This window comes from Eutrema salsugineum, unplaced genomic scaffold (assembly GCF_000478725.1).
Source record: "Eutrema salsugineum unplaced genomic scaffold, Eutsalg1_0 scaffold_2, whole genome shotgun sequence".
Lineage (NCBI taxonomy): Eukaryota > Viridiplantae > Streptophyta > Magnoliopsida > Brassicales > Brassicaceae > Eutrema > Eutrema salsugineum.
This window is the reverse complement of record NW_006256829.1, coordinates 10,878,782-10,892,929: the sequence shown is the minus strand read 5'-3', so window position 1 is coordinate 10,892,929 and position 14,148 is coordinate 10,878,782. Positions and strand designations below refer to the sequence as shown.

Genomic DNA, 14,148 nt, shown 5'->3' with positions numbered 1-14,148 from the left:
GATTGAAATACAATTCGTTTCTATAAAAGAAAATATTTGTATGTTTTTTAATGCTACTAGTTATCTATTACCTTAAACATGTTAGTCACTAATAATACATGTAAACTTGAGATCTGAACTTGACTTTGCAAACTTTTAAATAATTTTAAACAAGCTACCACTTTGTGTAAGATTGATTCGTAATTTAATCATATACAACTTGAAAGATAAACACTATTTTTAGAGAAGATTTCTTCTAGAGAAAACAAGTAAGCAGAAAGCCCCTCTTTCTTCTGTAAATACTTCAAAATTAAAAACAGTTTTGAGGGGAAAAAACGAACATGATGATGATGATGATGAGCGTGACAGCAACATATCATCATTATGATGTTATTTTAATCATTTTAATCTTAAAATAAAACCAAAGTTTTAATTTTCCGCACCAACCCCACTTTTCTTTATTACGTCCAATACCAAGCAGGTAACGGAACGACGGTGTTTTGAATTGACCACGTCTAACCCCTGCAATATCCGTCAAACTCAAAATTGCCCCACTAGTTTTGTTTCTTTCAATTGTTAGCTATAATCAGCACAAGAAAGGAATCACATGATTGATCTTTTTGTGGTTTTCCATTAGTTTTTACCAAAAATATGAATATGAAAAATATTAATTTGTGTATAAAAGTTTCGAGGTTGTGCAAATATAATTTTTTATAACTCAAATGTTTTTTTTTCAATATTTTTTCCAAATAGTTTTTACCTTTTAGAGTAAGGACGCATCATGACTAATCTGTTAAAAAAACCATTAATAGGTGGTTCAATATAAAATAGAAACAAACTATGGGGTGAGATTTAATTTGACCAAATATATAGGGTGTTGAAGTTGATGGAATCTGGAAAAGTAAAAAAAAAGTTTCGGAAAAGGATAAAGAACCCAGATCATCTTCGACCTCTATAAATACGCTTTCTGCATCTTCGGATCGTTGAACATTTATATAATCTATATCCTAAAAAGAACATTTCAGAAAGAAAGCTTCTCCAGAGAAACGAGCATACTATTTCTATGGCGACTAAAGTGTATATCGTGTATGTAACATTTCTATTTTTTTGGGGATTATCGAGCTAAAATCTTAATTCTTTTTCTGATCTACTGTAGCGACTTGACTTGATTTTTAAATCAGTGTTGATCGAAGAATTTTTTTTTGGATTGATTGATTTCTCGCCGATGATTGTTTTTTATCTTACTACTATTACTTGTTTTTGCTGTTCAGTGATTGTATTTCTTCCTATTCGATTCGTCTTCTAGGGCGATGCTGATTATCGGGATTTCGCAATTTGCGATAGTTTGATTTATGATTTTGCTTGAAACTCTACTTTTGGGGAAGAAGAAGTTCGCCTATTTGTTGTTTCATTGATCTTTCGATTCAATTATTGATCTCTGATACTGAAGTTTTGTCAATATGAGATTGTGATTTTAGCTAATTGTATTGCTTGTTGGGTTTGATCTCAAATTGACTCTTAGTCTCTTGACATTTGCAGGTACTACTCTATGTACGGTCATGTGGAGAAATTGGCTGAAGAAATAAGGAAAGGAGCTGCTTCTGTTGAAGGCGTTGAAGCCAAACTATGGCAGGTGAATTGCGTTACTACTTAGTTCTGTAACTCTGTTGATGAGCTACTTTCATTCTTCATGGCTTTGCATTGTCAATTTCACAAGCAGAAAGTGACTCTTTATGTTTCAGTGAGAAGCTATGTTAAGGGATATAAGTGGCTACAAAGTTTTTAACACTAGGATTTGAGTCTAAAAGTTGTTTGGATATCTAGAAAGGAAGGAGGATAAGACTTTTCTAACATTTGCTTCCAGTATTCTTAGGACCATTGCCATTTCCATGTTTCTTGATTTTGGATTCTTGACTCATGATATCCTTAGCTTAGCAAGTTTTCAGTATCAAATAGATACTAATTTTGTCTGGCTTTTTTAGTTGGTGTTTGTGGCACTGTATTTTCTGCTTCACTGACTTGATTTGCCTAAAAGGGCAAGTTTCTTTTTTGGACTCTGCTTAACGAGATTTGGGATGTTTATATTCTTGCTGCAAGTTCCTTCACAAATAACCTGTGTTGCAGTTTAGTTAGCATGTTGTGTGACACAGGAATATCCAAAATCACAAGATACCATTAGGCTTAGCTATACAAATCTAATGTGAATCATTGAACCTGATGAATTTTGTTGTCCACAGGTACCCGAGACGCTTCCAGAAGAAGCACTCTCTAAGATGAGCGCACCACCAAAGAGCGAATCACCAATCATCACTCCAAACGAGCTAACTGAAGCGGATGGGTTTGTGTTTGGATTCCCAACAAGGTTTGGTATGATGGCTGCTCAGTTCAAAGCCTTCTTGGACGCAACCGGTGGACTCTGGAGGACTCAGTCACTCGCCGGTAAACCAGCTGGTATCTTCTACAGCACTGGCTCTCAAGGTGGTGGCCAAGAAACCACCGCGTAAGTTCTCATCAAGAAACAAACACTCCACATCCATCTCCTTGCCTAGATATGTATTAACTTGAAAAAACGTTTTTGTTGGTTAAATCTATAGATTGACGGCGATAACTCAGCTGGTGCACCACGGGATGGTGTTTGTCCCTATCGGTTACACATTTGGTGCGGGAATGTTCGAGATGGAGAAAGTGAAAGGTGGAAGCCCATATGGAGCTGGAACATTTGCAGGAGACGGTTCGAGGCAGCCAACAGAGCTGGAGCTAGAGCAAGCATTTCACCAAGGCAAGTACATTGCAAACATTACCAAGAAGCTCAAGGGATCTACTGCTTAAGAGCTTTTCAAAAAAAGATTTTACTACGGTATCAATAAGTACAAAAAAAGACCCGTTTGGTTCTGCATTTTATATAAAAATCATATATTCTTTCTCTTTGAATTTGGAGACCTTTTGTGATTTTTGGGGTTTAATTATCTGAAAGCTACATGATATTATTATTTTCACAGCAATAATTCTTGTCTTGGTTTTTACGTATAGATATGTATGATTTGAACTTGTGTTGCACTCCAAACTAAAGAGGCCTCGTCATTTACTAAAGTTTAGTTAGCTTTTGTTAAAGTACTCTGTTCAAGTTCATCTTCCTCTTTATTCATTGACTGTATTTATACAAAATGGAATCTTAGAGAGAAAAATAATTCATCTAACAAAAAGAAAATCTAAGAAAAGGAAAAAGTTTCATTGTCCACGTACACTAAGCCAAAACTGTCGACTTCATTGACGTAATATTGGTCAGTCCCGGACTGGACTGGACTGAACACCCTAGTACTGTATAATGAACCAAACACAATGTCAAAATTCTGCAACGAAAAAAGACCAAAGATTTATGGTGGCCTAATAACGTCCCAATGCTACCAAATGTGGCGGCCCAAACAAAAGTCAATATTATATTATTATCGCCATGTCTGCTTCTAAATTTCAAACACGAATAAAAAGTTTATGAGGATTTCTGTCCAATATGGTGAAAACTTGTAATGGTTTTACTTTTGAGCACTACTGATTATACTGTTAACTGATTAGATTGAAGAAGAAAAGACTACTCATGAACATTATGACAAACTTTCTATTTACCTTAATTACATTGTAATACTCTTTAATTATTCTATTAATGGGTGTCATTTTTTAACATTCCAAGTTAGAACAACAAAAATTCATTGACGAAAACCTCTCACAATATAGAGTTTTGTATTAAATGATAAACATATTTAACTAATTTTCCATAAGAAAGACAAATGTTCATGACATTAAACTATAATTTCTTTCGGGTTAGAAAAAAAATAAAAATAAATTCTAATTTGACTACAAGCTTATATTAATCTGCAACATTATTGACTATATGTCCATTATATAATAACTAGCCTAAACATGGACAAACGAAAAAACATATTGGATTATGTGAACAAAATTAGATTACATGATTATGCAAAAGTGACATGTTCATATACATTAAGGTATATAGGATTAATGAGATACAAAACTGCAACTTGTGAGATAAGTGTCCTTTTCTTTCACACAAGTGTATATTTCTTTTAGATTTGCCTAATCTAAACATAAAACCATTTGAATTTTACATGTTTCATTTTTGTGCACAATGAATTTGAAAATACATTTAACATAGTTATTCTCTCTAGGGGTAGGCATTTCGATTTTTAGGTTGGGTTGGGTTCGGTTTGGTTTTTTTGGTTTTACAGTTTATCAGTTTTATAAAAACTCAAACCCATATAAAAATCATATATATTTCGGTTTGGTGTGGTTCGGTTTTTTTAGTTTTTGGTTTCTCAGTTTTATAAAAACTGAAACCATATAAAAACCATTTGTAGTTCGGTTTGATTATGGTACTTTAACAATATGAAAACAATATAAAAACCATATAAAAACTGAAATCATATAAAAACCATAGAAAAACCATATAAAAACTCTCCACAGCTTTTTCCTCTTTGGAAAATGTTTCGATCTCTACTTCACCACCAACGAGCAATGACTCCAAGGACGTTGGTTCGTTTCTACGGTAAGAGGAAAGACAACGGTAAGAAGAAAGACCGTGCCGCCGGTGAGAAAGAAGTGCAGAGAGACAGAGGAGCATGGATCATAAGGCTTGGTGGCAAGCCTCTGCCGCCGTCGCCTCCACCGCCGATGAGTGAGAATATGGTGGAGGTTGATAACCTCAACCACAAAGCTGACAGAAACGAAATCTGGCAAATAAGGTGGTTCAAGAAGGCTGAAGATTATCTGACGGAGGCCGATTTGCAGAAGAATGAAGAGGACGTGGCCGAGTATCTGAAGCTGTCGGAGGATGCAAGTTCAAAGGAAAAGTCACTCAGGTACACGGTTGAAGATTTGCTGAAGAAAAAAGCATCTTTACTCAGGAAGGAAGCTCTGGAGACTAATAACACTCCCCAAACTGACGTTTGAGGTTACTCTTTTGATCACTGCTTTGTTTCAACTGAGTCGTACTGAGTCACCGAGTTTAGTCATTGAGTCATTGAACTTAGATATGTTTTGAAGCTCTCGGATGAGAGGGTAAACTTTTGTTTGTTTCACCCGAGTCACTGAACTGAGTTACTGAGTTAAATCTGTGTCGTACTGAGTTTTTATTTGATAAATCTGTGTTTGTTTGTTTTGGAGGATGTCCTAACAAGGATTGGACTCAGTGAGTTCGAATTATTATGTTCTGTACAAACACGTCTAAACCCGTTTGCATCGGATACAAATCCAAAACGAATTTTTTAGTTTTTTTAGTTTTTGGTTTCCCAGTTTTATAAAAACTGAAACCATATAAAAATCATTTGTAGTTCGGTTTGATTATGGTTTTTTACAGTTTATTCTATAACTTTCAATTATGGAAGATAAAACCAAAAAATTTCAAAAAAACAACACAACCTTTGAAAAGTAAATTTCATAAGAAAAAAATTGAATAAGTGCCATCAATTTCTAATACCACTTAATATCACTTGAGAAACATGCAAAACATGTGAAAAACATTGTTTCGGTTTGTAAATTTTGACATGTGCATAGAAAAAAAATAAGCCTACAAAAACTAGAAGTATATGGAAAAAATCAGATTCTTATGTAGAATTGTTTAAATACTTAAAAAACCAACTGTGACTTGTGAAGAAGAGGAAAATATCACATATTTTCAAAAATTAGGAACACATGACTATAATTGTTTTACGGCCAAAATTGTTTTGTTATTTTGTTTAATGTTTCTATTATTTAATAGATTTTGTTTACAAATCTTAAATATTAAGTTTTTTTTTTCGACCTCTTAAACATTCCGTTTTACGGTGTTAAACCAAATCAAACCAAAACCAAAATTTAATAAAATAATCAAATTGATTTTTCGATTAAATCATAACCAAACCAAAATCACTTATTTTAGTTTGATTCAGTTTGTTTTTTTTTATTATAGTTTATTTGCCCACCCCTAATTCTCCCCTTCCTTCACCTTTTCTCCCATTCCCCGACCATCTCGGGGAACAAATCCATGGATAAATCGTTTCCAAATCCAAATTGGTCTTGTTTTATAAGGCTAAAAGATTGAATTCTCGAGCACCTCTTTGGCATAAAAAACCGGCTGAATGTAACTTATCTATCACCGGATGAAAATCTCTATTAGTAGAGATGATTAACACATTCCTCGAAAGACGTCCTTCCAACTTTTTTATGAAGATTTCTTCGATCATATACACATCTGCCATATCCTTAACAAGTTTATATGGATCAACTTCAAAGCGCCTTCGATTCTCCATCCACTCGATCTCTAAGGACATTGACACATGAAAATTTTGCAGCTTCATTAGCATATCTCAGATCAATTTCCTTCATTCTAATATGTGTGCATGGAGATTTAGAACTGCAGTCCAATTTTACACTCAATTTCTGTAGCTGATGTTCCTCTTGTGCATTGATATATTACATCGTTTATCCCCACTCCTGATTCCTAAATCATTATCAATACTTAAAAAATGTAAGTAAGATGCTTATTAATTAGCTCCTCTAGGCTAATTCTAGCTCACGTACATTTTTGTCAAGCATGCATATATTGATGATCTTCTTTCTTAACTCTTCATCTTATTATCCTTAATAATTAATGTAAGTATGACTCTGTGTCTTCTGATATTTTGGATTTTAAATCATTTAGGTACATTAGTGGTGGTGAATGATGCAGAAAGATATTTAAAAATATCTTAAATATCTTAATTATTTATTTAATTTTCTTTTATTGTTTTAAGATTTAATTTTTTAGTGTTTTTGATTTATCATAAATAAGCAGTTAGGTTCATATTTGACAATAAGAACATTGTCCGTTAATTACAGACAATCAGCATTTGAAAACTGGTATTATCGCAGCGAATCTCATATTTTAAAATGGTAATCCCGTGAACAGAGCTCGTATTAGCATCCGAACTAAAAGTAAAAAACTGATACTACTAAACAAAATTATCTTACCCACGAATGGTCCTGTATCTAAAGCACTAACAAACATTGAATCATGTATACTATAAACTTTAAAATTATATACGCTTTCTTTCATTATCATCCGGAATATTCTGAATGAATCTTTAGAATTAATTTACCTTCTTAACCTTAAGAGTTCGTTTAAGCTTGAGGACATGGATTCGAATATGCTTCGGAACGAGGATTACCTAAGGAAATTTTCATAATGTAGCAAAGTTATATAGGTTACTGAAAGTAATTCCTCTGGAAAATATCATTTTACCTATCATTTTACTAAAAAAATGTAATTATTAAAACGGTTAGTACGTACCTATTCATAAGAATCGTAGTTCCCAAACATGTCCAAATAAATAGTTCGGTGTGCATAAATAAATTACTAAGACGACGACGACATTATTGTCATGTAACTAGTATACTAAGAAAACTTAATACTCTTAATTGCATGATCCCCAATTGCCATGGCTTCTATAACTCTGATTTTAACGATCACTAACATTGTCCATTGTATTTGTGTATCTTTTGAATAAGTTACTTAACCTTCTTCCACGAAATCTTTGAGAAGATGCACATTCATCATTAAAAATGTTATTTTCATCAAATAGATCACTAATTAAAATATAGGTTCAATCATCTTCTCTTTAACAATCGTTCTTGACTTTGGGGGAGTAATTGAGGAACTCCTTTAATTTTGTAGCTACTCCTGTTGGTTTTTTTTATTTTTAAGTTAGCTTCTCCTGTGAGAAAAAAAAAAGTTAGCTTCTCCTGTTGCCGTGGACGTCTATTATGATAATTACGACTAACCAATTTGATTACTACAGTAGAACCTCTATAAATTAATACTCGATAAATTAATAATTACTATAAATTAATAAATTTTGTTGGTCCCAAGTCGGGCCAATATAAAAATCCATTAAATTCGATAAGATAATAAGATAATATTTTTTTTAAAACCTTTATATAAATATATGGTCCCAACAAAAACATAAATTAATAATTATATAAATTTATACAAATATATGTAAATTTAATATTCTAAAATATAACTAATGTGTTTGTTTTTAGTTAAAGTTGAAATCTTGTTCTCATCTTTCTAATTATTATATCAATAGCTCTTATTGCTGCTTTACTATATACATTCAAAATTTATAATATTTTTTGATGTGATAATTGATTTTCTTACATGTAAATATTTTTAAATGTATTGTAATGTTATCTTCAATTTTATCATCAATGATACTGATAGTAGGCATAATTTTTTTATAAATTTTAAACTTATAAACATATATATTTTTATATGGACAATCCAATATGGTAAAAACCTATTTTATTGTGATAGTTATGATTTTTAATCATAATTTATATTATGAGATTTGTTAAAATTTTAAAATATAACATTATTTCAAATAATTTTTTAGAAAATCATATGCGGAAAGCAATTTTTTTCTATAAATTAATAATTTAGATTAATATCACGATAAATTAATAAAATATCATGATTTCAACATTATTAATTTATAGAAGTTTTACTGTATATTAAATACAAATTACGACAAAAAGAAGATGTCTATTATGATAATATTGGCAATAGTGGTCACGAGACACACAAACATTGCTTACTGTTATGTTTGTTGTTTGCGTGTCACTGTATGTATTAATGTATATAAAGTATACTATACATATATACATGTATCTTCGACTGTCTAAATTTAAAACAGCCCATGATGAGCATTTTTCGAAGTTGTTCTACTCTGAAAAATAATATTATCCTTATCATATCATTGTCCAGATGTGCGAAAAAAAATAGAAATAATTTGAAATTGGAGACAACAAAAAGTGAAATGCAGGACACATCATACACTGTCGTTTTACTTCTACAGTACTACTGGGCCAAGATATTGCATACCCTAGCCACAATGTAAGCCCAGAAAGGGAACAAAGCTTTGATGTACCGCACGTGCGGGATACCTTATGGGGCCAGTCAAAAGTCAACAAATTTGTAATCACACGTGTAAGTATATCTGAGCGATTGTCGGATTGGCCACGTGACAAAACCAGCAGATAACCGACACTCTGAAATTTTCTCTTTTTTTCTTTCTATTTTGTATTATACCAAATCATTTAAAGTTCTTGTCATTCTCTTTGTCGCCCAAGAAAAGGATAGTGGAAAATTTTGGTTTCAATATTAAGTTAGCCAAAGATTATGTAATTATTATTCAAAAAAATATGATTATTTTGTTAGTTTAAAATATTTTAATTCTAAAACCATAGCATGAACAGAATTTTAAAATATTGAAAAATATAATTTAACAGTTACTTGTCTTAAAAAAAACAGAATCGATAAATTTCTAGAAAACGACTTTCCCAACCGAGGCCGTAACGTACTTGTATAGAATATGACATCATCTGATAAATTCTATATTATGGGGAAAAACTTTCTCGTTTTTTTATAAAGAAAATGTAATTGTCAGTTTTTTTTGGGTCAATAAAATGTTATTGTCAGTTTCTACTTGAGTTCTCTAACTAAAACATTAAGTAGCCATTGTGAGAAGTCATTGTGAGAAATTGTGTATTGTCTGTATCCCGTAGCACAGAATAAATATATCAAAATCGGTGGCTACTGTATCCTTTTTGCCATTTAAACAAAATGTTTTCTTTATTCAAATTGAGTCTAATATGTAAAGAACAATTTCAGGTCCTTTCTGTGGTCTCACACAGGGAACAATTGTTCTCACAACTTGGCAAAACTTGGCAAAATTTCGTCATAATATTTATTGATATTTCTAAGATGATATGTATATATTCATATATGATATGTAAACTATTAGAATGCAAGAAGAAATTATATTCATGTGTGCTACTTCTGACGTTAATGCGGATTAAATTTATAAATTACTTGCTCGAAGTTATATGATACAGTTTGAAAATGCAGGACATTTGTATATTGCGTACACAACATAAATTATTTGATCTACTTCTACATACACATTATTTAGTTAACTAAATTATATTATTCAATAATTTAAAGCCAAAAATAAAAAAAAATCAAAAATTATCCTTGAATCTTTCATGATTCTTGTTCATCCGAGATAATATATATGGAAAACATTGTTTACTAAAAACGCATAACAGTCAGAGCAACCTGTATATGGCTTTCTAATGATTTTGCTTTTTGCGTGATATGTTAATAATTATACTCTTTTTTTCTAACAAATTCACCCTAAGTAATTAACTGCAAGAAAAGGTAAACAAAAAAATTGATTTAAGAAACATAAACTGCCTATGTACATATGATTAGGACGCTAAGCATATTTTAAAACAAAAGACAGTGAAGCAAAATTAAAATTAAGATTAAAATTAAAATTAGACAGACAGACATAATGATTAATCACTTTTCTCGATATTCAGCAGATTACAAAAACAGTTCCAATGGGACTAGAACCTTAGCTCATAGAGAGAGTTTCTCTTCTTCCTCAAAAGTTTCCTCTTTAGTTACTTCCCCATTGCTTGTGACCAGGGACCCATTTTGGACACTTGGGGCTGAAGTAAGTCTTAACAACCCTAGAGTTTAGAAGCTCAATGATCGGAGCAAACTTCACACACCTTGGTGTCTTGTACTGATTGATTGATGCCCCTAGGCTTATAGCGTAATCCATGAGCTTATCGAATGTCCCTGACTCGACTATCTTGATCTCCAACGGTCCAATGGACTTGTCACTGACCCTTCCTTGTCTATACACACTGTTAAGCGATTCCTCTATGGTAAAACAGCAATCCTCAAAGACAGAGGGAGGAATCGGCGTGTTACCGTTCAAGCATAGCTCCCAGAACAAGACATAGTGGCCTGGGATAGATGATGTGTCTGCATAGCTAGTGTACTCAGAGAGTGAGGCATCAAACGGTACAAGGTGTGTTACCGCGTTTTTAACTGCGTTTTGAAGCTCGACCTCGTCGGTTTTGTCTGCATCAATGCTTAGGACAACGTTCTTGCGGCAAATGAAGCTGAACTGAGGCGCATTGTTCTTGAAACCAGCCACTCTTAGGACATCACCGACTCTGTATCTGTATAATCCTGCAAAGAAGGTCACAAAACAACATATTTTCAGTCTTTTGTAAGCAAATTCAATCACATTTAGATTGTTTAGATCAAGACTTGTTTTCTTTACCGGCATAGGTGGTGACGACAAGCTCATACTCCTGACCAAGTTTGACATCAACAAGATCAACAAGCTCTTGTTGTTCTTTCTCAGTGAGTGCTTTTGGAAGACTAATTGAGCTAGTGACTCCACTGTTCCTATGAACAGGCAAGAACTCAAAATACGCCATGGTTGGTATGAGAGTGTAAGAGACCTCGCTTGGTTTGCAAAGTGGCCTGAGATTCACACCAAAGTAACACTCCGAGGAAGCATACATTGTGCAGACAAGAGGCAAACCATTGCTGTAATAATCCAAAGTTGGAATATACTGTGACATTGTCCCAGTCACAATCACATCCACATACTTGGTGTTTGGCCAAAGTCTAGTGATGATCCCTTGCCAAGAGGTCTTCCTGCATTCCCATTCGACAAAATCCGCAAGCCTTGGGTCCGGTTTAAGAATCTCCCCGACCGCCTCACGAACTGAAACATCGGTTATCTCGGAATTGAGGGTACCGGTTCTAATGTCATGGGCTAGCTCAGGCCAATGTTTCTCAAGAAATTTGATGGCTCTGATGAAACCAGATGCAAAAACAGCACCAACACGAAGCACCTCTTTGTGTTGGCATAAACCACAGAGCATTTGAGAGTACATGCTCTGGTAAGAGTCAGGACAAAGGATGGTTTGGTTGGGGCTTGTGTAGTTGGTGTAAGGATCATATGGTCTGTTTTTGAACTGAGAGGATTTATAGTAACTGGTTAAGACAGGACGAGCAGGGAGACCACCTGGTGTCTTGGATTCGGATTTGATGAACAGAAAATACATTCCTTTGCCTTTGTCAAGACCAGGAACAAACTGGTTCATCACAGGCATCAAGAGACTGTAGAGAAGTGATCTTCTGTCTAGCTCCTCTTCGATTGTTGGCATGAGTTTCCTCTCTCCACCAGATGTCCCAGAACTGTTGACATAATTAACATAAATCCATGTCAGGCTCCAAATATTTTGAGAAAGTTTCGATTGTTAATTTCATGAACCATTTATGTAAATGTATCAATGATTTTGGCATAAGAAAAAGTTGAGAATTTTTTGTTTCCCTTTCTTTTCTGATAAAAGGATATAACAGTGAATGGATGAGAAAGTTAAAACCTTTTTTTTTTTGTGAGTACCCATTAAAACCCAAGACTGACCCAATAAAGATTCGAATCTTCAATCTCAGCCAAAGTGATGAAACAGAGCAACAAAACAGAGTAAACAATACCTGGTGAGGAACTCGGAGATGGGGTTAGAACAGAGGATTTGAGATTTATCGCCATTAGCGATTCTGTTGATCTCAGGCTGAATATCTTCGTAAGTTACGACAGGCATCACGTGTTTGAATGTCTCGCGGTCGGTTCGTCCTTGGAGCCCGTGTCGCTTGAGGTACTCCACGTCAGCATTGCGTGTAAGGATCTCCTCAAGAACTCTTCTCTGGACATCATCAGCGTTCGTGGTCACTTCCTCGATGAATTGGAGCTTATTCTTGTTCTTCTCCGCAAGAATCTGATCAGATTCTTGCAAAACTGCGATCTTTGGTGCCTCAGGCATCGTTTTTTTTTTTTGAGTTTTTTTTTTTTTGTGGTTTTAGAAAGATCAAAATGATTTAAAGAAGAGTGAAAAATGGTGAAGAAGCTTGATCTAGGTTTTAAGCTTTAAGGGTGTGAGGAAGAATGGAAGAGGAAGGGTTCATATATATAGAGAGGGAAGGAGGAAGAGGAGGGTGAAGAAGATATCGAAGGGTAGAGATGTAATTAACAAAATGTTGTATCCAGGATTTAAGTGAACGGCTTACTATTCGTGTTTAACTGGATTTAAATTGTTTTATATAATTTTCGTTTTATTACAAAAAGTGGTATTTATATATTTTTAATTTTTGGTAATGGTCAATACTCCCTAGTCCCTACTGGCTTGAATAAGAGTTTATCAATGGAATATTTTAAGGACATTCAAACTATATAGTACTCTCTAATTCGCCCACTTTATTTTCCGCTAAAAAAATTAATATATCATTGGGTCGAATTTTTAAATTTTTTTTACTCCATCTTTGAACTTAAATAATTCTCAGAAATGAAATGATCGTTTTTTAAATGGGTTAGAATGAAATGATCATGCGATCGGAACATGCAATCGTTATAGTTGTAGCAGGGTAATGCCGTAATTGTATCATGACTTTAGATTGAAAGTTATAAAAAAATGTCACAGAAAAAAGGTGTAAACTCGGATGAATAAATTAAATCGGTACAAAACTTCTCTTTTTTTAGTTAAAGGGGTACAAAACTTCTCTTATACGTAGAACTTGGTAAAAACTAAATCATGTGTAGTTTATTATTACTTGTTGCCCATTTGATGGTGTAAATTTATTTTGGTTAGATTTTTGATTTATAAAATATAACAACTGGGTCTAAATAAAATGGTTTGATTTCCTTTTGTTTTGAAATTTCGTTCACTTTGATTTAGAAAAAAAAACTTACAAATGTAACATATACTCATTTTATTCCTATCATATTTTTTTAGTATATATATATAATATATATATAATATTTAAAAGTATCAAAATTTATCAGAATTTCGATCTAAATATGTTGATTGAGTTTCAATGACGATTTTAAACATAGCATTAGTTCGATTTCGTTTTAAACTTTTTGGTTTGATTTGGCTCGGCTTTTCCTTTTAGACTATTACCATAAAAGCAACGGGATTTTATCCGGTTGACAAGGACCGAGAAACCGGCAATATCCGGTTAATCCGCAGTAGTTTCTAACGGAGTTGTCCCACAAAATACCGGCAGGAAACTCCCCCAAAGCCTTTTCTAAAACCCTAAGCTACACCATCTTCCGTTTCCCGGTACACACAAAAAAACGGCGTTCACTTGGAATTTCTCGCGATATTTTTGAGATGTTTTTTGGTCAATGTATCGCGGCAAGAAGAAGTGGAAGTATTACAACAAAGAGGTGGGGACCATTACAGCTGGACTCCATTGTTATTGCTTGA

At 33.4% G+C, this 14,148-nt stretch overlaps 2 protein-coding genes across 2 annotated transcripts; one reads left to right on the top strand and one right to left on the bottom strand.

Moving 5' to 3' along the window:
* The first annotated feature begins 874 nt into the window (after positions 1–874).
* On the top strand, positions 875–2,984 carry LOC18017020 (NAD(P)H dehydrogenase (quinone) FQR1). The gene is made up of 4 exons (XM_006401503.2): positions 875–1,065; positions 1,519–1,612; positions 2,217–2,479; positions 2,574–2,984. The coding sequence occupies exons 1-4, from the start codon at positions 1,043–1,045 to the stop codon at positions 2,806–2,808; spliced, it is 615 nt and encodes a 204-aa protein (XP_006401566.1). The 5' UTR covers positions 875–1,042; the 3' UTR covers positions 2,809–2,984.
* Positions 2,985–10,245: 7,261 nt separating this feature from the next.
* Positions 10,246–12,813, bottom strand: LOC18017019 (indole-3-acetic acid-amido synthetase GH3.6). Its single transcript, XM_006401502.2, has 3 exons — positions 12,380–12,813; positions 11,151–12,079; positions 10,246–11,056 (listed from the first exon to the last, which is right to left on the bottom strand). The coding sequence occupies exons 1-3, from the start codon at positions 12,703–12,705 to the stop codon at positions 10,473–10,475; spliced, it is 1,839 nt and encodes a 612-aa protein (XP_006401565.1). The 5' UTR covers positions 12,706–12,813; the 3' UTR covers positions 10,246–10,472.
* Between the last annotated feature and the right edge of the window lie 1,335 nt (positions 12,814–14,148).

Excerpts from the sequence above, each read along its gene's own strand:
- LOC18017019 (XM_006401502.2), bottom strand. The coding sequence starts at position 12,705 with ATGCCTGAGGCACCAAAGATCGCAGTTTTGCAAGAATCTGATCAGATT. Across the intron at positions 12,080-12,379 it reads ATCTCCGAGTTCCTCACCAG|TTCTGGGACATCTGGTGGAG; the intron begins GTATTGTTTACT and ends TTATGTCAACAG. Across the intron at positions 11,057-11,150 it reads TGTCGTCACCACCTATGCCG|GATTATACAGATACAGAGTC; the intron begins GTAAAGAAAACA and ends CCTTCTTTGCAG.
- LOC18017020 (XM_006401503.2), top strand. The coding sequence starts at position 1,043 with ATGGCGACTAAAGTGTATATCGT. Across the intron at positions 1,613-2,216 it reads TTGAAGCCAAACTATGGCAG|GTACCCGAGACGCTTCCAGA; the intron begins GTGAATTGCGTT and ends TGTTGTCCACAG. Across the intron at positions 2,480-2,573 it reads GGTGGCCAAGAAACCACCGC|ATTGACGGCGATAACTCAGC; the intron begins GTAAGTTCTCAT and ends TTAAATCTATAG.